The sequence below is a fragment of the Podarcis tiliguerta genome (genome assembly GCF_965153285.1).
Source record: "Podarcis tiliguerta genome assembly, chromosome: 4".
In the NCBI taxonomy this organism is placed as follows: Eukaryota; Metazoa; Chordata; class Lepidosauria; order Squamata; family Lacertidae; genus Podarcis; species Podarcis tiliguerta.
The window spans coordinates 32,913,131-32,936,980 of record NC_139537.1 but is presented as its reverse complement, the minus strand read 5'-3'; the positions used below and the strand labels follow the sequence as shown (position 1 = coordinate 32,936,980).

The following is a 23,850-nucleotide window of genomic DNA, read 5'->3' as shown; positions in this document are numbered from 1 at the left end:
GTGATTGAACTGATAGAGAGGCTTAATGTTTCACCTTCTGCTTTCAGCAGTAACAGTTGGATTTCTGTCCAAGAACTCTCACCTGATTTGAATCCAGCTGTGCTGTTGACAAAAACAAAAGTTGGCGTGTTTAAATAGAATCCGGCCTCTATTTTGTCAATGATACAGTCACAAAAGGTATACAGTAGTACCTTGGTTTACAACCATAATCCATTCCAGAGGTCCGTTTGTAAACCAAAACAAGTTGTAACCCAAGGTGTGCTTTCGCCAATGGGGCTTCCAAAAATAATTTGTTCGTAATCCAAAAGAAGGGGTTGTAATCCAAAAAAAAGTTTGCAAACTGGGACACAAACCTCCGGGTTTGACATGTTTGTAATCCAAAACGTTTGCAAACCAAGGTACCACTGTATATGTAAATAACTACATCTGACTTGGATCCAGAGCCTACTTGACTTTAGGGCTCTTTATTTTTTCAGACTGTATTTTCTTTCTTAGAATGCTACTATGTTAGGTCTGTTGTTTTCATACAATTCACCTAGGACTGCAATTGTTTTTATTGCAGTTTACTTCAACTTCAGTGGAAGCAGGATTTAGATAAAGGTTTGGAACTTATAAGCAAAGCCATTGAAATTGATAACAAATGTGACTTTGCATATGAAACTATGGGGACAATTGAAGTGCAAAGGTAAGTACCATATTTTTTCCAGTTTGGGAGTCTAGAATGCTACATTACTGTCATTTGACTTCTTCCTTCAAGACTGTTTGTTGGAAGCAGATGGCCCTATAGCACAGCAGTAGGGAACTTCTGCCACATGAGCCTGATAATCTGTTCCCTGACACTTTGCCAGTCTGCAAAGGAAATGGTTCCACATGCTTGTCAAAGTGACCCTGTGGTGTTCGGGAAGTAAGGATCCAGCCACCAGCTTGATCCAGTACTCCAACCCTGCTGGTATAGGAAAGGGATAAGCTTCATTGCCCGTCTCCCTCTTCTGTACTCTAGGTGCCAAGTGTATATCCCTTGGATCAGGCGCTGATCCTGTAGTACAGTCTTTCACAACCTTGGGTCCCCAGATGATGTTGGACTACCACTCCCATTATCCATGATTGCTGCCCCTGCTGGCTATGGATGATGGGAGTGGTAGTCTAACAGCATATGGGACCCAAGGTTGAGAAATGCTTCTCTGGTTAGTTACTGGTGTACTAGTTGAAAACAAGTGCTTTAAGTCATTAGTGACTTCCTTTGCAGAACTGATGTTAACTTTTCTTCAGCTGAAGTGCATTTTGGCATCACCTGTTACTAAACCAGTATCATTTCTCTACTATCATATTGGTGCGATTACAATTCCAGCTTGTCAAAAGACAAGCAGCTATTATGCATTCCATGCTACTAAACTTTGAAAAGCTTCCTCGCTGGAAACCAATCTCGGACAAAAGCACTATAACCCTGGGCCAGTTCTGTAGTAGTGAACAATGTGGTCTCACTGACATTGAAGCACCATGATGCAGTATATAATAGTGCAGTGTGTATCTGTGTCTGTGTCTGTCTGTGTCTATACACACAGAGAGGTATGTGTACTTCCACCCACACCTAATTATAGGGTAGTCATATGTAAGCTACTTTAAGTCCCACTGCATTCGATGGAACTTATGCTAGGGAAGTGGGCCTAGGATTGCAGCCTTAGAGTTAAGATTGCTCATAGCATATAGGTCTGGACGTGGGCCCCAGCAGATGTTGCCTAAACTGCAAAAAGTGTTGTAGGCAATGCAGGAATTCCGGAAGCAGAGTCATAGTTACATACATACGTACATACACCATTTTATTTATATGCTGCCTTTCCATAGTATAAACCTTGCTCAAGGTGGCTTACAGCATAAACAACATTATATAATTTCAAGCCTAACAAAAGTAGTCATAAACAGTAAATAAAACATCAAAGAGTACACAACCAAACTGAACAATTTCCACATAAATCCCAAGATCTAAAATATAGATACAAAAATTGATAACAGCAACAACCCTCCCACAAACAAAACCCCCTAAACTTTACCCCAGCCCAAGATTCTGTTCAGCAGCCCAAGCTTTTGTAGCTGGAGTCAGTTAGGGCCCTGCCCTCCCAAGCCTGGTGGGGAAAGGTCTGCAGGTCTTCCAGGACTCACAGCTAAGAGTTTTGGCCACACAACAGCAATAAACAAATAACCTGCTCAAATTGTTTATCATATAAGTTGCACCTTTTGGGGGGCCATACTTCTGTATACCTTTACATTTTCCATAGGATATCTAGTATTTTAGAGAAACTTGTGACAGCTGGCCAGAACAATCACATTAATTAGCACATTAAAGAATGAAGCTGTTGTTTGAGACATGGACATTCGGAGATCGTTGTGCATCCAGCATCTCCAAAATACTTTCATCATAATGAATTTCTAAGACCAGATAAACAGGGACACAGATTTCCGAATAATGCCTATTAGGAAGTTGAGAGAAAAATGGCATACAGTAGTTAAAGGACACCAACAAAGCTGCAATTTTTTTTTCAATTGGAAAAAACCACACATTCTTTTAACATCCACATGTAACTGCTAAGCGTTAACTTACGGTATTTGATAAAGGACTTGTATATCTATAACAATACTGGTGATTGCTAAGGAGGAAAGTTCAGCTTTCAGAATGCAGCTCTATCCCAGGCATTGTCCTTGGATTATTTTTAGTCTCTGGTTTTAGAATGGGCTTTTCTCTTGTCATATCAAGCTTTATTTCCTTTACATTAATGCAACCTTTCCCCTTTATTTTAGAGGCAATCTGGATAAAGCCATTGAAATGTTCAATAAAGCTATTAACCTAGCCAAATCTGAGATGGAAATGGCTCACCTCTACTCACTCTGTGATGCTGCCTATGCCCAGACAGAAGTTGCAAAGAAATATGGATTGAAACCACCAACATTGTAAAGAAAGAATTGGAGGGAAATGACCTTTTTAAAAGTAAAGCTGCCCCCTTCGACCTAGTCCTAAAGACACTGTTGCAGTGTGTTGAATGGTGGAAGTTAATCTGGGGTGGTTTTGGGGGGGTTGGGTTTTTTTTTTTTTTTTTTTTGGGTCCATGGTGTTGTAATTATCTGTTAAATGTTTAGGTGTTGCTGGAGTGGCTGTCCATCAGAGTAAGCAGTTTGTTCCCCCTGCAGCAAATAATTGTTAGAGGGAGGTTAAAAGAGTTGCAAGGGGATCAAATATTATTTTGGCCATGCAAATAAAAACCGTTTTGACTCATGTTTTGAGGGTGGATGTTGTGAATGACTGGCTCTATCTACAGGATGTTTTACTACTGCTTATTATGTTGATTTTAAAAATTAATAGTGCTGTGTAATTTTTTATATGCAATGAATCCCTCTGGCTTGATTTTATTTTTGCAAAGAACACATTATTTGCAAAGTTGTTGAATAGTAGGGATTTTTAAGGCAATTGTGGGTGAAGCTAAATCATTTCAACATAGGTATCATGTGCAGTTTTCTTTCTTCCCGTTTACAGTTTCTTCTTCATTTAATAGAACAGTGGCAGCTATACAGAAACCGAAGTTCTCAATCTGCTCTTCTAGTGCATGGTTTAGAGAACTACTTCAAAGATCTTTTGCAATTTACTAACTACCATTTATCAGTAGCCCTGTGTCCCCAAAAGCAACTTTTCCTTTCCCTTGTCTTAATTTGAACGTCACTAGAAAAAGCCTATTTGTCAAAACGTTTTTCAGGAGAGCAAAATTGTCTCTGTTAAGGACACTGCCAACACTGGTCTTGGATTCGTCAGGTTAGTATGCATGCTAGTATTATTGTAGAAATAAGTATCAGACCTTGTTGGGGTGAGGTTTAGTTGAAAGGGTCCAACTGAATTGGAAACAGTAACTTAGGCTTCAAAAGATGCTTTTGGGCTTATGCTATGGCACAAAGCATCCATCTGCAGTTTTGTTACTTTTTCAGCTCTATTTTAAGAGCTGTTTCTATTCGAGTATTTATCAAATTGCACATATTGGGTTGGATCCACACTTTGTTCCCATCAGTAGAAACATCTCCTGAATGGGGTTTTGCCTAGAGGATTCTACTGTTGGTGAATTTCCTTCTCCTCCGGTACCACATTCCACACTTCAAGAGAATTATGAGACCCTTTAGAAGAGTGGGAGATGATGCTAGAGGCTGCAGGGTGAGGAGGCAATCTGTAACAGTTGTCTCCCTGCACAGGTGAGATCTCTATTGGATTGAAAACCTCCTGGGAAGTCTGGATTCAATCCACTGTTCTCAGTTGCCCTACTGTTCCTAGGAGCTACTGAAGCGAACCAGTAACTGTAATAGTACTATTTCAGATTTACAAAATTCATTGTATAGCACAGATGTGTTAAGATTGTATTCTGAGGTCAGTTAGTTTTAGACTGCTTCCTAAGCCACACATTGTAAAAACTAGTTACACTTCATTTTGCTGAAAAGAGTTCATTCTGTTAATGTAATAAATGAAGAAGAAAATTGACAAGATTCAGTGATAATTTTAATCTTTCCATTATGTTCAGTTTAGAAAGTCAGCTGCTTCCCAAAAAAAAAAAGAGGAAGGAGACGAAGCATTTTTGAGTTATTGAGTTTTCTATTGAAGTATCCCTCTCATCTGTAATTGTATCATGTGTTTCAAAAGGGTTTTTATTTGCGTGGCTCTATGTACACTGACACTTCTGTCTCTGGAAAACAATTAAGAATTAAGCATGTGCTGTCTGATACTAGCATTCCAAATCATCAGATTGTTTCCTGTTTTCAGATATTTGAAACTGCACTGAGAATTACATTTGTTTGTTATTTTTTTGTAAATGACTTACACTTGTAAAGTCACCAAATAAATATTACATTCAAATATCTCTTAGACATGTAAGATTTAGGGTATTGGTTTTAAAATTACTTCCTTGGAAAATCAGCATACAAAAAAGACAATCATGTTATGTGAATGTGCTGCTAACTTCTCTGCACGGAATAGTGAAACTTCAAATAACCATGTTTTATTTCCCCATTTTTTTTTTGCTGGTGCAATGGGGTGTGACTTTTTTTAAAAGGAACCTTATTGCTATAGAATTTACCTTTTAAAAATGGGTAACTTACCTAACAAGACAATTTATCCTAAGGGGCATGGAATCAGCCTAGCTTTTTAAATGGGCCTGCCTACCAGAGCTCACCATTCGGCCCAGCCACACACCCCTGCTCTACGTGAAGTCAGGTGTGGGGCTGGACTGAAAAAGTGCTTGTAGGCACTGCTGATCAGCTGACCAGTAGTACCTGCAAAACTGCAGGGCTGTGCAAAATAGTGCTCTGAAAGGGGCTTCTGGAGATCTGACAATAGGCTGTTTAAAGGATGTGGGCTGCAATCCTAACCCTGCTAACCTGAATTCAGTAGGACTTACTTCTAAGTAGATTTGGTTAGGATTGTGCTGTTAGGTTGCAAGAATAGCTTAGAAAAGTGGTTGAAAACTAGACTCCATCAAAAGTCACAGAGGATCTGGACAAGTAGGTCTCTGATCCCACCATGATAAACAAAACAAATACGACCAATACACATCAGCAAATGTTTTTACTGTTTATGGCAGGAAACCATACCCATACTGAAAGTTGATCAATCAGTCGGGATAAACAAATGTAATGATGGTATAGAACTGCCTGGTCTTGCTAATTTGCGAAAGACTAGGTAAACACACAATCTTTTTTATGTGAAAAAGTATATACAACATGCTTTTAAGCAACATGGGTTTGAATTGTTTTGTACAGCATGTAGATATCTGAAATCTGCTCCAAGATCATGGTTATCCATGGGCATTGTCTGAAGGCTCTTAGTGGAAGCTAAGCTACTCTGGGTCTTGTCAATGCCCTGATGGGAGACAATTTGACAAACCCATGTATGCAATCTTCAGTTTCATAGTGGAATAAATTATAACAAACAAGTTGTCTATTTTGTTGGAAATATAGGACTCTTAATGAATGAAAGCCTTACATGTAACATGATACAGTAACGTATAAAAATGTAAAGGGAAAGACACTTTTGGACTATCCTGGGATCAGTATTTTCAGATTAGGCATATTTTGATTTGTATTGCTAAGGAAATTCAGCTTCCTGAAGAAGGAAGACTATTTAAAAAACGATTTCTCACCCCCTCCCCCAAAAAAAGTTACAAGAAAGTTCTAGGAAATATTTTTTTTATTAATGAAATGTTAAGAGGTTTCAGAAGCACAGCAGGCCATAGCCATAAAATTTTTAGACAACTGGAAGTGAATTTGGGGAAATATACCTAGCACAACTATTTGTGGTGATTCTATTTAAATTGTAAATACGCGCGCGCACACATGAATATAATTGTTGAGACTTCGAAATAAGCTGCTTTCCCACATACAACTGGTGTTGTCCTTTGATTACTTGGGTATTTAACCAGATAACAAATGACAGGATGCCCATCCCTGGTGCTGACAGTTGATCTCTATCAAAGTAGCATTGCTGAGAACTGGAAAATGGCCGCTCAGTTTTCATTGAAGGACTGGCTTTTCAGAACTGGATATTGCAACTATGTACACACTCCAGTTTTATCCAAGACAGCAAACGAAAGACAAGCTGATGAACTTGTTGAAAACTAGGGCATAGTGGAATTCATTATCAGGCTTACTTCAGTCATTACATCTTGGTAACAAGATTTCTGTAGTTTCTCTTATTTAGCTAGAGAATAAGAATTAATGCTGTCAGCAAAAAAGAAGAAAGATTAGGCATTATACCAGCTGTCAAGTTGGTATTTGAGCCATCAGCCTATTGTGTGGTCCATGCTACAGTGTGGAAATACAAACATTCCAAAATTTAAAGGTGTGATCTAGCCAAAGGTAAGAAGCATTTAATTGGCAAATTTAAATAAATTCTTGACTATCTCCCATTGAGATCAATTGCAATTTAATAGGCCTTATTTTAGCTGAATCGTAACGTGTGTAACACTATACCTGTAACTGCATTAGGTGAGGCTGGCTTTCAGGTAAGTGGGTATAGGATTATAGCCTTAATTTCTGTAAGGCCCCTCTCCCCTATGAGAATCTAATTTTTATTACATAGTACTAGAACTCCTGCATTTTATATATGTAAAGGCTAACTTGAGAGCCCTATAAAACAGATTTTTCTGTTCTCCAGAGGGGATTAAAATTTGTACTATACATACTGAGGGTTTTTTGCTTTCTTGGCAGGTATAGATGTGTGAATCAGTGAGAATGAGCAAGAAGAGGGGGATGCTAGAAAAGAACTATCAAGTCCAAGCTACTTGGAAAACAGCAGCTAGTATGACAGCTATTAAATCTCAAGTGGGGGTCCTGGGGTGGTACTATATGTGCTTGTGCACAGTTGGCAGTTTACATTGTGGCTTTAAACAAAGGCGTCAGATACTGAATATATGGTGTGTGTTTTTTAAAAAAAATAAATTTCATTTCACTGTATGTGCCTTTTTGCTTTCTAAAAATGTAACAAACTTGGTATTCCATCAGAAAGAAAAGTAGTTATTGGTTGTGGCAGCAGTAATTCCACATTTATACTATTGGGCTGAGCACAAGTATTTAAAACCTGTAAGTGTTTTATTAATGGAATCAAAATTCCTGTTTTGGTGAAAGTATATTTAGAAGTGGGTTATGAACCAGTGGTCACTATTAAGAGTAGCATTCTCTTTTCTTCTTTGCTTTCACTCACTCCATGAATCTGCCCATGGTCCCAGCGGTACTAATCATTCTGACTGTCCAGATATTTTACAGGATTGACAGGCTGGTAGATTTATCATCCTTTATGTAGGTAAAATTTCCAACAGGTGTAGATTGTGGCAGATTTATGTGACTTGCTGTTTGATGATGAGCAATGAACAGTGCACGGTGTCAGCAAACTTGGCCACAAATACCAACTGGAAGTCAGAATCCAGATAATCTCTATATATGTTCTAAAGACATCATTGTTAAAACAGCCTAGGAAGTACCTATCCCTAGAAAGACTACGTTAATTCAATTCTTCACTGAGAGACAAGAGACAATGTAGTTCATTATTTTAGGATTTGCAATGGAATGTTATCCACGTAAGTTGAATGAATGAATGAATGAATGAATAAGTTTATTACGGTCATAGACCAGAAGAAAAGAAAAAAGCATAAAAACAACAGTAGTTTACGAGGGAATGATGGTGTCAATTAAAAGTTGTAAAATTATACATAAAAACAATACACATATGCACACACACCCACACACACGCACGTAATTACAACACGTAAGTTGTAATTTTATTTATATTTTAACAGAGTTGCACCCCCACCTTCAAAGGTTCCCAGGACAGCTTTGGACTGTGTCATCACAACCACAAGGGTCAAGAACACCTTCACAGGAAGCTGTCTTATTTCAAATCAGCCTACTGGTCTATCTAGCTCAGTAGTTGACACTAACTAGGGACCTTCTGTTTACAAAACATGTGCTTTATGACTTGACTACAGCACCTCTCCCTCCCTCCCTCCAGGAAAAGCCCCTGCCCCAAGGATGACTTATTCTAATAATTGATTTTGGTTCTATAAATAAATACACCCCCAAGCAAACAACACAGTATATGTCAGTGTCTTTTTGTTGCTGAAGCACTAGAAAATAAATGTTAAATGCAGCAGACGCATGTAATCCTTGTGGCTTTGGTAGTTAACCACAGATGCTTACAAACTCTTATATTTGGGAGATTTGCACAATTCAAAGCCACATTCCAGCCAGGCAAAAATATTTGAGTAGGCAATGACCTGGGGAGAAAGACATGGAAAGTTGCTTCTAGATTCCAGGCCTGAGGTTTGTTGTACCTAACATTTGTATGAGCAAACAAGTGTTGTACATAAATAAACCTGTTATCTCATGGAAAAAGCAGCTCAGTGCTCCACCACTAGTTACTCCTGGCACAGTTAGTTTTCTTGAACTGATGGACAATGCAGCCTAAACAAGGTAACTTCCCCTTTAACATAAATAAGGGAGTAATGCCCTTGGACTGGAGTGGGATAGAGCGCCAAACCTGCCGTGACACGAAACAACAGAATTCAGCTAAGTGAGGGAATTGGCGAAGAGATTGATAGGGAGGGGAAAACTTTCAAGGACAGCTCAGAGCCTTGCTTTTCACTGAATGATGGTACAGCTTTTGCAAAATACTGCAAGGTCAAAATATACTGTCCCAAGTGTTGCTGCTAATAATAATACCCCGCCCATCTGGCTGGGTTTCCCCATTCACTCTAGACAGCTCCCAGCAGAATAGTTAAAACACGATACAACATCAAACATTAAAAACGTCCCTGAACGTTGTCTTCAGATGTCTTCTAAAAGCTGTGCAATTCTTTATCCCCTTGACATCTGATGTGAGGGCATTCCACAGGGTGGGCGCCACTACCAAGAAGGCCCTCTGCCTGGTTCCCAGTAACCACTTTTCACAGTGAGAGAACCAGCAGAAGACCCTCGGAGCTGGACCACGGTGTCCAGGCTGAACAATGAGGGTAGAGACATTACTTCAGGTATACGGGACTGAGGCAATTTATCAAAGCAGAATAGTCGATCTTACCATTGCTCTCACTCTATATATATCTATATATCCATGCGCGCTTGATCTCTAAGGCACTGCTATGGTGATACACATATATTTCAATGCATTGTGAAGTGGCTTAATCAAGTACCCTAATATAAAAAACTCAAATGAACCCCTCTCATTCAAAGCTTACCACTAGATTTTATATAGAATTTTTTATTTATAAATTGGGTTTCTTATCCTTAATAGATTTTTATCCGAAGGACACTTCATTTTTTCAACATCATTGACTAAAAATTTAGGAAAAGAAAGGTGATTTTTCTGTACTGGTCCAAGTCTCTATACATCATGCAAATTTCGATTCTACAGCATAAAGATCAGACCGCTTCTGAGAAAGAATGGGGATTTGCTGTCGAACTTCTGCAAGCCTCTTTAGGTCTGTAAACAGAAATAAGAAGGCCCATATTACCACCAATTCTCACTCACTGCTCCCCACACTGCCCTGTAGCCACTATAATTTAGCATTTATCCAATGTTGACAACAACAAAAAACTGCCCCACAACCCAGTTATTGCAGTATTTTTAGTACCCCAATGACATTTATCAGTGTAAATTTGGGGAGTTTTTGGTTCACAGAAAAAAATTGTGTTTGTTCTAGATGAAGTGTGCTTGACAAAACTAATACACCCACAGCCAGAAAGAACTTATCCAAAGGAGGTATAATTGTTTTGTACAGGAAACAATTGTCCCTGCATATTGAGCAAACAACACAATTTCTGTTCCTTAACTAAGCTATGCTTTTTATTTTCAATTACAATAACAAAAACTACCTTTTAAAGTAAAACTGCCATGAAAATATTGGATACCATCTAGAAAAAAACTACAGTATGTCAACTCAAAACTAAGGTTAACCTTGTATATCTCACTCCAATGATAAACTTGCATGACATTGTCCTTGTTCCCCAAACTAGATTCTATGTTTTGTGCCAACCTATTGACACCCTATGCCCCCCATGTTTCCTGGCCTTTCCCTGACCATTTTTTAATGGAAAAAATGGAATATTTTAGTATCCCAATGGTAACATTCAATGCATTTCTTATGTGTGTGGTTTGGGTGGTTTTTTCTTCCTTTCAGAAGGAAAACAGTAAGTGACAACTGGCTGAAATTTGGAGATGTTGTGCAGGTGACAATGTCCTAGGCTAGAAGAGCTACCCTATATGTCTATTTATAAGTAAACTGCACAATGAAAAGTGTGCCTGGGTAAGTTTTTATCCCAGAAAACAAGATGAAGGTTAAATCCTTAATTTTCACATGCAAAATCAGTTGAATCTTAGCTTGGCAGATCCAGTGGTAAATTTTAATTTACCATTGCATGAAAGACATGCAAAGTTATTGAGCCTGCTCTGCGCTCTCACTCATAAATATCCTTGCGGGGGGTGGTTGTTTATTCCCATTTTATAGTCAAGGAACTGAATCGTGTCACTTTGTCCCGGTTTAGTGCTACAGAAGAAGCCCATGCCATGGGAGGACAAAAAACACTACTGCGGACTCACCTATATCTGCATAGATAACAGTTTCCTCAGTGCCAGCTTTGGCTATGACCTCCCCCCTGAAAAAGAAAACAGAGCCATGACAGAAGCTCTCTGGGAGCTGGGAGGAAACGGTCAACAGAGCTGTGGTCTTTACCTTGTTATAGGTTAATGAACATATTTTAAAACTTAAAATAAACTTTAAATAAATTTTAAAACTTAAACACATTACAGTCATACCTCTTGTTACGTTTGCTTTATGATACGTTTTTTCAGGTTGCGTCCTGAGGCGACCCGGAAGTACCAGAAAGGGTTACTTCCAGGTTTCGCCACTCATGCATGCACAGACACGCAAAATGACATCACGTGCATGTGCAGAAGCGGTGAATCGTGACCCACGTGTGCGAGACACGGGTTGCTTCCTTTCAGGTTGTGAACGGGGCTCCGGAACGGATCCCGTTTGCAACCAGAGGTACCACTGTACATGCACCCCTTAAGAGCCACAGACTTCCTAAACCAAGGCCTTCAACCTCCATTTACTTCTTCAACCCTTCGAGCCCAAAGGTGGAATGGGAAAGAGTTCCAGAAGGACAGGCTGATAGGAAATGGAAGTTCCTGACTTGGCCACTTGATTCCCATCCAAACTAGATGCAAACAAGAAAAGAAGTAGGGCAAAAAATTCTGAAGCAGCAAGCTTTCAAGGTAATCCAGGTTTTGATCACCACCACAGGTTCAAATGCACTTTTGAAAATGTATCATGTTCAATGTTTCTCTCATGTATCCTTTCCTATTGGCCTTCCCAACATTTGCTGTTTCAAAGTTTTACTAAAATATTATAGTACAAAATAGATTCTCAGCAAGGCTTTATCTGAATGAATTGGTCTGGTATCGTGCCACAAATTCAAAAACGTTGAACTAGAAACTGAGCCAGAAAACATGACATGGGATGGTACTGAATGCAAGACATGTTCCGAGTGCACTCCATTTTCCTACTTACCATGGATTTACCACAGTGCTGTGTCCCCAGGCTACATAAGACGCCTTCTCATCCCTGGCAGGAGATGCCGTTGCCACATAGACTTGGTTATCGACAGCTCTGCATGAAAAGGAATAAAAGGCTTCAGTATGAATCTTTGTGCACTGGAGAAAATGCAGCAGATGAACGGAGCAAGCTTGAAGTTCTATTCTGCTGTGCATGCATTCATCATATATCTGCTTCAGTGTAAGCAAGTACCATATTGTTTTTAATTTAGTGAGGGATTGCTTTCCTATTTAAAAAGAACAGCACCTTCAGCAATGTAACGAGTGTCACTATTGAACTATTTTTTGGACGTGCACTTGGGAGAAGGGATAATTTGCTGGATCTCACCGTCCTCTTTGGAGCAGTTCCCAGTGGGCTGGCCCCGTTGTCAAGTTAAAAGCCCCTGGATACACCAAGAGCTGGCAACCTGGTTCAAAAGGAAGGAGATGGTGGCTGAGTTGCATTTATATTATTGGGAGAGAAAGGCATAGTCATGGAAAAGCAGCAGCAATCTCACCACAATGTTTTTTTGAGACATTTCTCTTCCTTTGGTCACGTCTTCGGGGTTATGCTTTGCTCTCCTCAGCCACCACTGGACATTCTGTTTAGCATATTTTTGTGTAACAAAAACTTATACACCGCTCGAGTGAGGTTTCATTACGAAGTGGTTTACAGAAGCAATTAAACAAAGCATTGACCTTATCAGTACAAGACAGTTAAACCCAGGTATTGTAAAGCACCCCAAACTAATTAAAATCAACAATAATCTAAAAACTGATTAAAACACATGTATCGTCCACATATTTGGATGGGCTTGCCTAAACAAAGATGCTTTAAGCAAGCACTGGTAAGAGCAGAGCGAAGATACCTTCTTGATATCAATAGGAAGGGAGCTCCCAAGTGTAGATGATGCCACACCAAAAGACTGATTTCTTACAAATGTGGCACCTGTAATTGTGTAGATTGAAGTGGCCAGGAGGGCGTATAAAGGGTAAGGCGATCCCACAAGTTTCAGAAAATGCAACCTGCTCCAAGCCCACAAGAAAGGCCAGGTTAGAATACCTAATAAATATCAGCTGTGTTGGAAATGTTCTCTGTATGAAGTTTATCATTGAAATCACTGTCCAGAGATCCTTTCAGCAGCGATGGCTAGTCAGTGCCCAAATCAGTCTGGGGCCTTTTGGAAGAGCTACCTTGATGGCAGAAAGTGAGGAGGAATTAAAGAACCTTTTAATGAAGGTGAAAGAGGAGAGCGCAAAATATGGTCCGAAGCTCAACATCAAAAAAACGAAGATCATGGCCACTGGTCCCATCACCTCCTGGCAAATAGAAGGGGAAGAAATGGAGGCAGTGAGAGATTTTACTTTCTTGGGCTCCATGATCACTGCAGATGGTGACAGCAGCCACGAAATTAAAAGACGCCTGCTTCTTGGTAGGAAAGCAATTACAAACCTAGACAGCATCTTAAAAAGCAGAGACATCACCTTGCCAACAAAGGTTCGTATAGTAAAAGCTATGGTTTTCCCAGTAGTGATGTATGGAAGTGAGAGCTGGACCATAAAGAAGGCTGATCGCCAAAGAATTGATGGTTTTGAATTATGGTGCTGGAGGAGACTCTTGAGAGTCCCATGGACTGCAAGAAGATCAAACGCATCCATTCTTAAGGAAATCAGCCCTGAGTGCTCACTGGAAGGACAGATCGTGAAGCTTAGGCTCTAATACTTTGGCCACCTCATGAGAAGAGAAGACTCCCTGGAAAAGACCCAAGAAGAGGACGAGATGGTTGGACAGTGTTCTCGAAGCTACCAACATGAGTCTGACCAAACTGCTGGAGGCACTGGAAGACAGGAGCTCCTGGCATGCTCTGGTCCATGGGGTCATGATGAGTCAGACATGACTAAATGACTAAACAACAACAATGCTACTCAACCAAGCCCCCTGCTGGCAGTAGAGTGAGTAGCAACTACAGGTACCATACTGAGTGTCTCATTGAAATCAACAGAATGTGGAGAGAAAACATGAGTTTTCTTTAGACAGGCAAGCACTAACAGACTGATGAGAAGGTGTCCTCTTTGTTCAACGTCAATTAGACGACTTTTAGTTGTTGCACCTTAATGGGGAACCTCTCTAATTAGACAAATAAATGCTTGCCTTTTGGGACAAGGAGATTCCCATAATAAGATCAATTATGAATATGCCGAATTGTAGCTTGGATGCAAGCACATTCTCCTTGCTAGTTTATGGAACTTTAGGATACGAAATTGGGTGTTTTACAAGGAATTGTCATACCCTTCTCCCCCACCACAAATTCATTCAACTCAGCAGGATGTCCTCACCTTTCTGTGTGTAGATGTGAGCAAGCTCAGCAAAGCGGAGGTCGTAACAGATCCCAAGACCTATCTTGCAATAAGCTGTTCCAAAACATTAAAAACATGCCAGATATGTCACTGCCTTGGGAAGTCCAAGCAGAAAGCTCAGTCTATAAATGCTTACCTCTCTCATTCTCTCTCACTTTCTCTCTCTCTCTCTCTCTCACACACACTTAATACTTCCTTATTAAAAATATGGCTGAGAAGATCCCATACACAATGAAAAAATAAACTCGCAGTCTACATAGAGAAGCTAACAGCACAGCCATTTTTTGACCACACATAAGCCACAATACATCCTGAAGTGAATTGCTATTCACTAGAATGAAGACGCTTTACTTACGTGTATCAATCACAGATAATGTGGCACCGGGACTCAGCGTTTCTGATTCCTGAAACCGGATTTTCCCGGGGACATTAATGTCAAACAAATGAATCTGTTTTCAAAATAAAAAAGGTGCGCCGCTTGCAAATTATTCCACATTAATTGTGCTTTCTCTATATGCCCTCTATCCATTCATATATATTTATATCACAACAGGCAATTCTATGCTCTGCATATATCTTCTAAATAACTTCCATTTTCCAGAACACCTTGTAGTGCTCTCATTTGAGAAGTATATACAAGGGAATCCCCACCTTCGCAGGGGTTCCATTCCAGGCCGCTGTGTTCATCACCAGGACAAGCGCAAGTGGGGGGGATTCCCCCACCCCCTTTGGGTGCCATTTTCAACATGTGTGTCAGCAACAGCATGCATACTGAATGCGTGCAAGTGGGGAAGACGCCTGTACTGGGCTGGATCCAGATTTGCTTTTCTGCCCATAGAAATGTTTAGTCCAAAGATAAGCTACTGCAATTTAACCTGCAACTTATGGAACTATGGTGAGAATGCCAGCGTGGTGCAGCAATTAATGTGCCATCTTAGATGTAGTAAACCTAGATCTAAATGTGGGAATGGGAAACTTCAGGTATTTGCCATGGAGCAAACTGGAAAGTCCCTTTGTTGTGACTCCATTCTAATCCTGGCAGAAAGTGCAGGATGCAAATGTAACAAACTATTCTTCAATGCCACCAAGTATTTTAAATACGTGGCCACGAGGAGGCTTCTCTCAGGTGCTGGATGAATATATATATATATATATATATGCTTTCGTAGATTTTCACGTATATATATAATGAGCAAAGCAAAGCATATTTTGTTTATTTTGTTTTAATGATAATGTACACCTTATACAAATAATAGTGGGTTTCCTTTACATCAAAACATGGCCATAGCTATTATATTTTACCTTTCGGTACTTGGTTATCATAGCACCATCTGGACCAAAGCCAGTGCATGTGTTATAAAGCTTCCCAGCATCCTCTTCTGGAATAGATCCTTTCATTAAAGAGAAGAAAATTGTTATGACTTAGGCAGATATTCAAACACAATGCTTATTCTAACCTTACAGCTGTATTTAGGACAAGCAAAACTGTAACACTCATCACAATCGCCAATATGGCAATTTACCTCCAATCAGATAAACGCCACACTCCTTTGCAATTTCCGAGAGCTTCTGTGTGGACTCGCCAGGAATTTTCTCCGCATAGTCTGGAAAATATTTTGTGCCATAAGGGGAATTGAAGCATTCCTAAAGTTGAAAGCAAAATGAAACAGACATCTGTGTAGCATATTCAGAATGCAATCCCTAAGTACACTTACCTGAGAGCAAGTCCCGCGGAACTGAATGAGGCCTACCTCTGAGTAAATATGCCTATGACGGCCCTCTCAAAGTCTGAGAAGATTTTTAAAGTAATCTGTACAAATGTGTCTGGCCGCAAGTGAGCTCTACAAACTACTACTTCTTCTTGACAAAGCCGAAACATGGATGAACTTCCAATACTGGAATTGTTTACAGAATAAAATATAGCTCTGAATTTCTACGCAAGCACACACAATGTATCTTTAAACGTGAGATGCAGTCCTCTTACATCTGACTTGCTTACGTCAGGCAGCTCCTTTGGAAAATTCTTAGGCTTCATGATGGTTCAAGCTACAGGAGGATTTGGGAAATGGGTGGGGGCTGAGCAAAGGCAGTGTCAAAGGCTTCATGGAAAAGGTGGGTTAAATGAGGATTTGAAGTTAAGTAAGAGAGGTGCTATCATACAGGTGTTCTGACAGGTAGTTTCAAGAATACAGGGCAGCAAAGGAGAAATGGAGAACCTTTGGATGTTGGTGGGAGTGGAGAAGCAAAGATCACAGGCCAGGATATAATAACCAATATATATGTTATGGCAAGGCCACAGAAGCAGCCAGAGGTGTAGTGGTCCTAACTATAATTGTTGTGTAATCATAATATTATTGAATAGTCTTAGAAGATTATATACTCTTAGAAGGGGGGTATGGCTGTAACTATCATGAAGGGACCATGCACTTCTGAATTTGCCTCGACGCTACTGGAAGTTGGTAAAGAGAGTCTGTGCTGGGTCTGGGAGTGAACAAGAAGTCAGTGTACTGTGGGCCCCAACAAAAGGCGTGGCAATAACAATGCCAGATTCACCACAGAACCTGGGCCACGGTCTACTTCCTCAGAGAAATCAGAAGGATGCATTACAGTGGTACCTCGGGTTACAAACACTTCAGGTTACAGACTCCGCTAACCTGGAAGTAGCACCTTGGGTTAAGAACTTTGCCCCAGGATAAGAACGGAAATTGCGCGGCGGTGGCAGCGGGAGGCCCCATTAGCTAAAGTGGTACCTCAGGTTAAGAACAGTTTCAGGTTAAGAACGGACCTCGGGAAAGAATTAAGTTTGTAAGCAGAGGTACCACGGTATAGAAGTCTAGCCTTGAGATTTGGGTAACAAGAAACAACATTATTTGGATTAAATCTGAAACAAGAGGTGCCTTCGCTCTCACAAGACAGATACGGTCATAGCTACCTCCATAATCTGGTGCATCTAGGCCCAAGTTAATCAAGTTTCTTTACCTCCCCACTTTGCTTCCTGGCTCACTGAGGAGCCAATTACACTGTGGAATAAAGGCAAAGGGGGAAATTGGTGAACACAGATAATCCACGTTCTTCAAGATTCATGAAACGCTTGGCACATTCAAACATGATAATTTCACAAGTAATGTATATGTCATCACTTTAAGTGGCTCAGGAAGAGAACAGCAAGGACCATTTTGAACATCCGTTGTTTACTACATACAGCTAATATGGGAATATTTATTTGACATCGGAATATCCATTAGCAGGAGGGGAAACATCCTACACTTTAAACGTTCCGGCTGGTTTATCAAGAACTTTGCACTGTTGGGGCCGCATACAAGGCAGTAGAAGGTTAATGACCAACTCAGAAGGTTAATGACAAACTCAGGCAAGAGAACTGTGTGTTAAAGGTAGTAAAGCAAAACATAACAACAACAACAACAACAACAATAACAACAATAACAATTTATTATTTATACCCCCACCCATCTGGCTGGGCTTCCCCAGCCACTCTGGGCAGCTTCCAACAAAATATTAAAATACTGTAAATCATCATACATGGAAGAATAAAACAAAACAAAGGGGAGATTTAAACGTAATAAATAAATAAATGGCACAGCTAGTGTCTTCGCACCAGCTATAGATCTATTACAATTATATTATTGCTCAATTTAAAATCACTTTTCTCTCCTCTGTGGAATTACAGGCTACTGTTACACGTTTTAGAAATGGCTTTTAATCTTCTATTTGGCATTTCAGAAACAGTATTTTATATTTTGCCATCTTGGGAAATCTGTTGAAAGCAGGCTATAAATAACCTAAAAACCAAACCAAACCCAGAAATGCAAACAAGACAGTTTTAGCTGTCATATCCAAAATGCACAGAACCAAGAACAACTTACATTTGCATGTTATTTCAAACCCTGCTGAAGGAAACTCGCAGTTCCAGGGAGGAAGACTGAAACTCTGTGAATAATAAACAGTAAACAAGTCTGAAGGTTTTGTAGGAAACAGGGAAAGTACTTACTGGGAGAACCACAAGTTTTGCTCCTCGTTGTGCTGCAGACTTCACAAGACCACAGGCTCGGTTCAGGTTCTCATTTTTGGCAGCAGTCACGTGAAGCTGGATGAGAGCGATACGGAAATCTAACAAGCAAGAAGGCAGATAATGAACTAGTGGGAAAGACCCCAGAAAATACTCCTAAATTTATAATTTTTAAAACCCCAAAAATTATTATTGTACCTGCAGTGCTCCAAATGATGCACAGACAACCTGCTAGATAATTTATGGATTATGACAGAAATTCTGACAAGGATGTGATGCTTGCGGGGGAAGGGGGGAGTCGAGATGGATAAAAAACGCAGGTAAAAGCCATTCTGTAGGCAGGGCTGATGTTGGCAGGGGCCAAGCCACTGCAGTTACCCTCTCCAATGGTTTGACTTTACCCCCCCCATGGCACTCTTCCATTGTCTCTCAAGACAGACAGATGCCAACAACATTTCAAACTGTTGTGACCTTAAGGTGGAGGTTAGGTAATACAGTGGTACCTCGGGTTAAGTACTTAATTCGTTCCAGAGGTCCGTTCTTAACCTGAAACTGTTCTTAACCTGAAGCACCACTTTAGCTAATGGGGCTTCCTGCTGTTGCTGCGCCGCCGAAGCACGATTTCTGTTCTCATCCTGAAGCAAAGTTCTTAACCTGAGGTACTATTTCTGGGTTAGCGCAGTCGGTAACCTGAAGCGTATGTAACCTGAAGCGTATGTAACCTGAGGTACCACTGTACATTAATAATGATAATGATGATGTCTCTCATGTGGACAAGTTAGAGCGCAGCCTTTTATTCCTGCACAGCCACGGAGTTTTCCAAATTTACCAGAAGTCAATGAAATTCCAAAACAGAGTCCTTTAAACTTACTGGAAAATTGCCAACAAAACTTGCACAGAGCAGAATTGTTTGCCTCCCGCTAGTTAGAGGGGAAAGGGAAGCGGTAACAAAGGTCAATTTAATTTTAAATCTTTTGTGGGGTAAGCATGTGTATGTAGCACAAACTTCGCTGGTGCCGAGAGCTTTCTTACAGCGCAATCCTCTGTATATTTATGGAGAAGACAATCTAACTGTGTGGGCTTATTCACTAGCAGTGTTAAGGATGGCAATGTGAGGCTATGGACCCCTAAACTGGGGAAATCTCAATAAACTCAGGCTCACTAGTAGACAGAAATATAAAGGATGAAACTGTAAAGTGTGACACAGTTATTGTTGCCATTCGTTTTAGGACAACCGTCCCAGGTCACACCAGAACCACTTGAAACCCTGTTCTGGTTTCAAATCATAGGGCCACTGGTTTAGAATGGAATTTCTTCCCTGGCATGGCTAAATATTCAAAATGTGTATTCCCTCCTAATTCCTGCAGAAAGGAGAGCAAGTATTTCACGGGGCGAGGGTGGGGTGGGGTGAATAAATCAGCCTTGGATAAGAATCCACTAAGGAGATGACAAACTTGGACTTGCAATCCCGTTGCCCCGCGGAACTCATTGAGACTTACTTCGAAGTAGTCTGGCATTAGGGTTTCAGGCACTTTTATCATAACTACGCTGAAAATCGCCCCGAAACACCACATGCAACATCTAATTGGGGGGAGGGGGGAGAGAAGGCTGAGCGGTCTCCTACCAAAAAAAACCCCATAGCAGCGATTATGGATAGACTGAGCATCTCAGGGTGCAGTTCCAAATGCAGTTCCCTTCCTTCTGAACAGAGCCGTGCACAAGCTAGATCAGTGCAAACCAGCAGGAAAGAGCAACCTTGTTTTCCTAGGGAACTCCCCCTCCTCTCCCACGAGCAAAGCGGGTGTTTAACTGCCAGCCCAGATCATTTTGCATTTTGCACCGGAAATTAAGAGCCCCTAACGAAGCCCAAGGATCCCCCACCCCGGCAGGGAAGTCACTCACTGGCCATGACGCCTTTCGCCAGCTGCATAACCGCGAAGGCTCCTCCGCGCCCCAGCAAATGCACATTCTCCGAGGGGGGCGGGCTTGGAGCACAGCGCATGCTCCGTAGGAGCGAAGGGGTGCTGGGAAATGTAGTTCCGTTAACTGCCGGACCGGACTCAATGCGCTCTCTGCTAAAGCATCATAGGAGTGGATTAAAAGAGAATATTAGGGTTGCCTGCAAGAGCTGTGGCGCATAAAGGAGGCGGGTATATACATATACATATAGAAAAGAATTCACACACACACACATGTATAGAAATAAATTCTCACACACACACACACACATGTAACACACACACATGTAACACACACACACACACACACACACACACACAGTGGTACCTCGGGTTACAGACGCTTCAGGTTACAGACTTTGCTAACCTTGCTTCAGGATGAGAACAGAAATCATGCAGCGCCATCAGAAGGCCCCATTAGCTAAAGTGGTGCTTCAAGTTAAGAACAGACCTGCAGAATGAGTTAAACCCGAGGTACCACTGTATATATATATTCCCCACTCAATTCGGTCAGGGCTCTTGTACTCTTAAGAGATAGGTGAGATGTCCAAAAGCATCGGCATCCTCATGAAACAAAAAGTTTTTCGTCCCAGCCGTGCTTCAGTGTATCTGAAGAAGTGTGCATGCACATGAAAGCTTATACCCCAGAACAAACTTAGTTGTTCTCTAAGGTGCTACTGGACAATTTTTAAATTTATTTCATGCTGGGGAAAAGGTGCTCTCACTGAGCTTCAGCTTAACCTGCAGCAGCAAGAGGGAGACGGCTTTTGAAATGGTGGCAACTACAGCTGTCCCATCGCTATATTCGGTTTATGTTTTATTATTAGCTCTTCAAATCTTCCCAAAGGTAAGCAAACTAAAGGCACTGGAGAATTAGGCTATTATCCAGAGGAGGAGGAGAAGAAATGGAAACCAAACATGCAGCACCAAAGGCTTCCCACAAAGTTACCACAGCCATTTGATCGCACCAGTTAGCAGGCAATCAGGTTTAGATCGCTGAAATGAAGAAACCTACAGGAAAAGACACTCCAGATGTTGTTGGACTACCCTTTACCCCAGACGCTTGGCTATGCTGGTGGGGGCTGATGAGAGTTGTAGGACGGTTGCAGGCAAATAGCCCACGCTGCCTTCAAGGAATAGAATGAGGTCAGGTCGTTTCAAATTATTATCTTGGCAATTGGCAACCACTTGCTGTGCCAGTTTACGCACGCATCAATACCATGTCTCATTCTGTTCCACTGGACTGGTTCCTACTGTTCAAAAGATTGCAGCCTTAAATCTCTCTCTTGAGGTGTTACGAGGAACTCTTGGGCCAAGGTGGGCATGCATTGTGTTGCTTGTTCGGCCCAATTCTTGTACCTAGGGTGAAAAGTACAGTATTTCTGGCTATGTTGGAAAAATGCAATGATTGGTCTAGTGATTCAGGCACCTGCACACGCTTAGTAAAGAATGCCCTCATTTCTTTTTAATATTTTCTTACACTTTCACACTTCTGTCTCAAGTGATGTCTATGCTGGCTTGGTCATGCCCACAGAATGGAAGATGGCAGGGTCCCCAAAGACATGGTCTTCCCATCTTTACCTTCCTGTCACAAGCAAGAGAAGACCTTCCATTCATGGAAAGCTTAAGTCTGAATCCATCACCCTTCATGTTTGATTTTGATGAATCATAAAGAAAAACAGATTACAGTACATTTTTAAAGCGCTAAAATATTTAAATCCGCAGAAATGACATCGTCGGATCAAACATTTTGTATCTGAACCATTTGTGTTCAAATAGTACTGGTTTATTTACAACTGCAGTTTATAAACAATAACACAAACATCTTTACATTAACACTATGGGGGGAATCTCTGTGTTGAAGTAGGCACAAATTGGAGGCTCTTCAGGAGATTTTACTTTAAAGGAGAACTGGAGAAAAAAAATACGTAAAATGACAGCTCTGGGGCAGAATTATAAATACAGGCGCATTGGCAGAGGTGCAGTTCATGCAATGCATCGTCAAATACTTCTTTTAGTGTTGTTCATTTAGATATGTTTAAAAACGGGAGTTAGTTTCAGGATTAAGGTGCCATAACTTGATTCCTACTAAGAACGTAACTTTAAAGAGCTGATTTCTTATAAAGGTCAGCTTAATTTATTTTGTGATGATACCGCAACAGAATCTTATGCGACTGCAGGTGTTCAGCTTTGCTTTTGTTTTGCACAGCACATTTAATCCCAACAGTTTTGCAGCCTTTCATGTCATCATGTACTGAACTTGCTCCAGAATACGAAGAGCATTCAAGTTCCTCTTAAACATTTGGTCAATATGTGATAGCTACAGATTTGCAGCAAAAACCTGTAATTCTCAAGCAGTGAAGACATTATTTAAAAAACTTAACTGACATGACTCGAAGAGGGGAAAAAGGCATGTCATATGTATAAAACAATCATTGCAAATATGTAGCTCTCTGATCACTTTGCCTCACTTGCAAACAGTACACCCTCAGTCCGTGCCAGACAGTTTCTGAAAAGATAATCCAACAATTATGTTTTTCTCCCCATCATGGCAGCCAACTTTGATATTCCATCACATGAATTCTGATTTCAGCGTCCATTCTAATGCTGACCATGGCCCAATAAAACCTCCACTTTCATAATAACCCAGCCACATACTTGTGAGTGTAAACTTTTCATTACGGCATCCAATTCAACATTTCAAGTTTATTCATTTAGCCCCTATTTTTTTACTTGATAGCATACAGAAGACGTTACACACCCACCCAGTTTGGTGGACTGCAATATTATTTTTAGCTGGGTCCCGATTTTTCCTAGTTCTATTTCCTAGCCTATGTATTGTCGTCACTCCTTGATGTTTCACCCAGCAGATCAAACCACATATTCAGTGCTTCGGGCCTTTAAAAAACAGCTGCTACTTAACAGTTTGTAATATTAAGAAGAAAATGGGTTTCAAATGTTTTCCCATTATCTTAGAAGTGCTGTGTGGCTTCAATACAATTCTTCAAAGTGATCTGTGTATTGAATCGCTCTTATTAAGAACAGGTCAGATCCTCAAAAGCTACTTGAAAAATAACTGACATTTATAATAAACAACTTTTACAAAATCCAAGAGTGTTAAAGAAAAAGACTTTAAAAATATATTCAAAATGTATAATTTACTCCTATCTTAAACCTGCTACCCAGGCACTCCCATCAGTAAACTGAAAATGTCCTCTTAGGTTAGTATTCCACAGGAAAATTCATTTTAGGTCCATGTGCAGTATCCAGGTTGTCATTTTTTCTTTTTTTTAAGACACAACTGAAAAAGTCTTTTTCTCATTAGCTTTCCAGGGCATCCAGAACTTTCATAATCTGTTGCTTTATGGCTTTGGTAGCATCACCTGCATTTGGAATCAAGTACC

The 23,850-nt window shown here is 40.5% G+C and overlaps 3 protein-coding genes across 9 annotated transcripts in view; 1 reads left to right on the top strand and 2 right to left on the bottom strand.

Moving 5' to 3' along the window:
- TOMM70 (translocase of outer mitochondrial membrane 70) overlaps positions 1–7,473 on the top strand; it is a gene marked incomplete at its 5' end in the record, with an annotated part of 38,067 nt that extends 30,594 nt beyond the window's left edge. For 3 of the 4 annotated variants that reach the window (XM_083438368.1, XM_083438369.1, XM_083438371.1), the window contains 2 exons: positions 563–685; positions 2,794–7,473. In XM_083438368.1, the coding sequence (XP_083294494.1) occupies positions 563–685; positions 2,794–2,947 (277 nt within the window). In that variant the 3' untranslated portion in view covers positions 2,948–7,473. The remainder of the gene's footprint in view (positions 1–562; positions 686–2,793) is intronic. The other variant, XM_083438370.1, reaches the window with a different exon arrangement.
- A 2,261-nt stretch (positions 7,474–9,734) lies between these two features.
- Positions 9,735–20,490, bottom strand: NIT2 (nitrilase family member 2; the record flags this gene model as incomplete). Its single annotated transcript, XM_083438480.1, has 10 exons — positions 9,735–9,991; positions 11,108–11,163; positions 12,081–12,179; positions 12,453–12,531; positions 14,441–14,515; positions 14,817–14,910; positions 15,764–15,852; positions 15,985–16,105; positions 18,471–18,589; positions 20,391–20,490. The coding sequence occupies 10 exons, from the start codon at positions 20,488–20,490 to the stop codon at positions 9,900–9,902; spliced, it is 924 nt and encodes a 307-aa protein (XP_083294606.1). The 3' UTR covers positions 9,735–9,899.
- A 1,704-nt stretch (positions 20,491–22,194) lies between these two features.
- The window catches only part of TBC1D23 (TBC1 domain family member 23), a 31,987-nt gene continuing 30,331 nt past the window's right edge, over positions 22,195–23,850 (bottom strand). For 3 of the 4 annotated variants that reach the window (XR_014510723.1, XR_014510724.1, XR_014510725.1), the window contains 2 exons: positions 22,672–23,849; positions 22,195–22,620 (listed from right to left, as the gene is read on the bottom strand). Coding sequence is in view for 1 of the 4 variants with exons in the window: in XM_083438877.1 (XP_083295003.1) it covers positions 23,768–23,849 (82 nt within the window). In the remaining 3 variants the exon portion in view is untranslated. Of the gene's footprint in view, position 23,850 lies in introns of all 4 variants that reach the window. The other variant, XM_083438877.1, reaches the window with a different exon arrangement.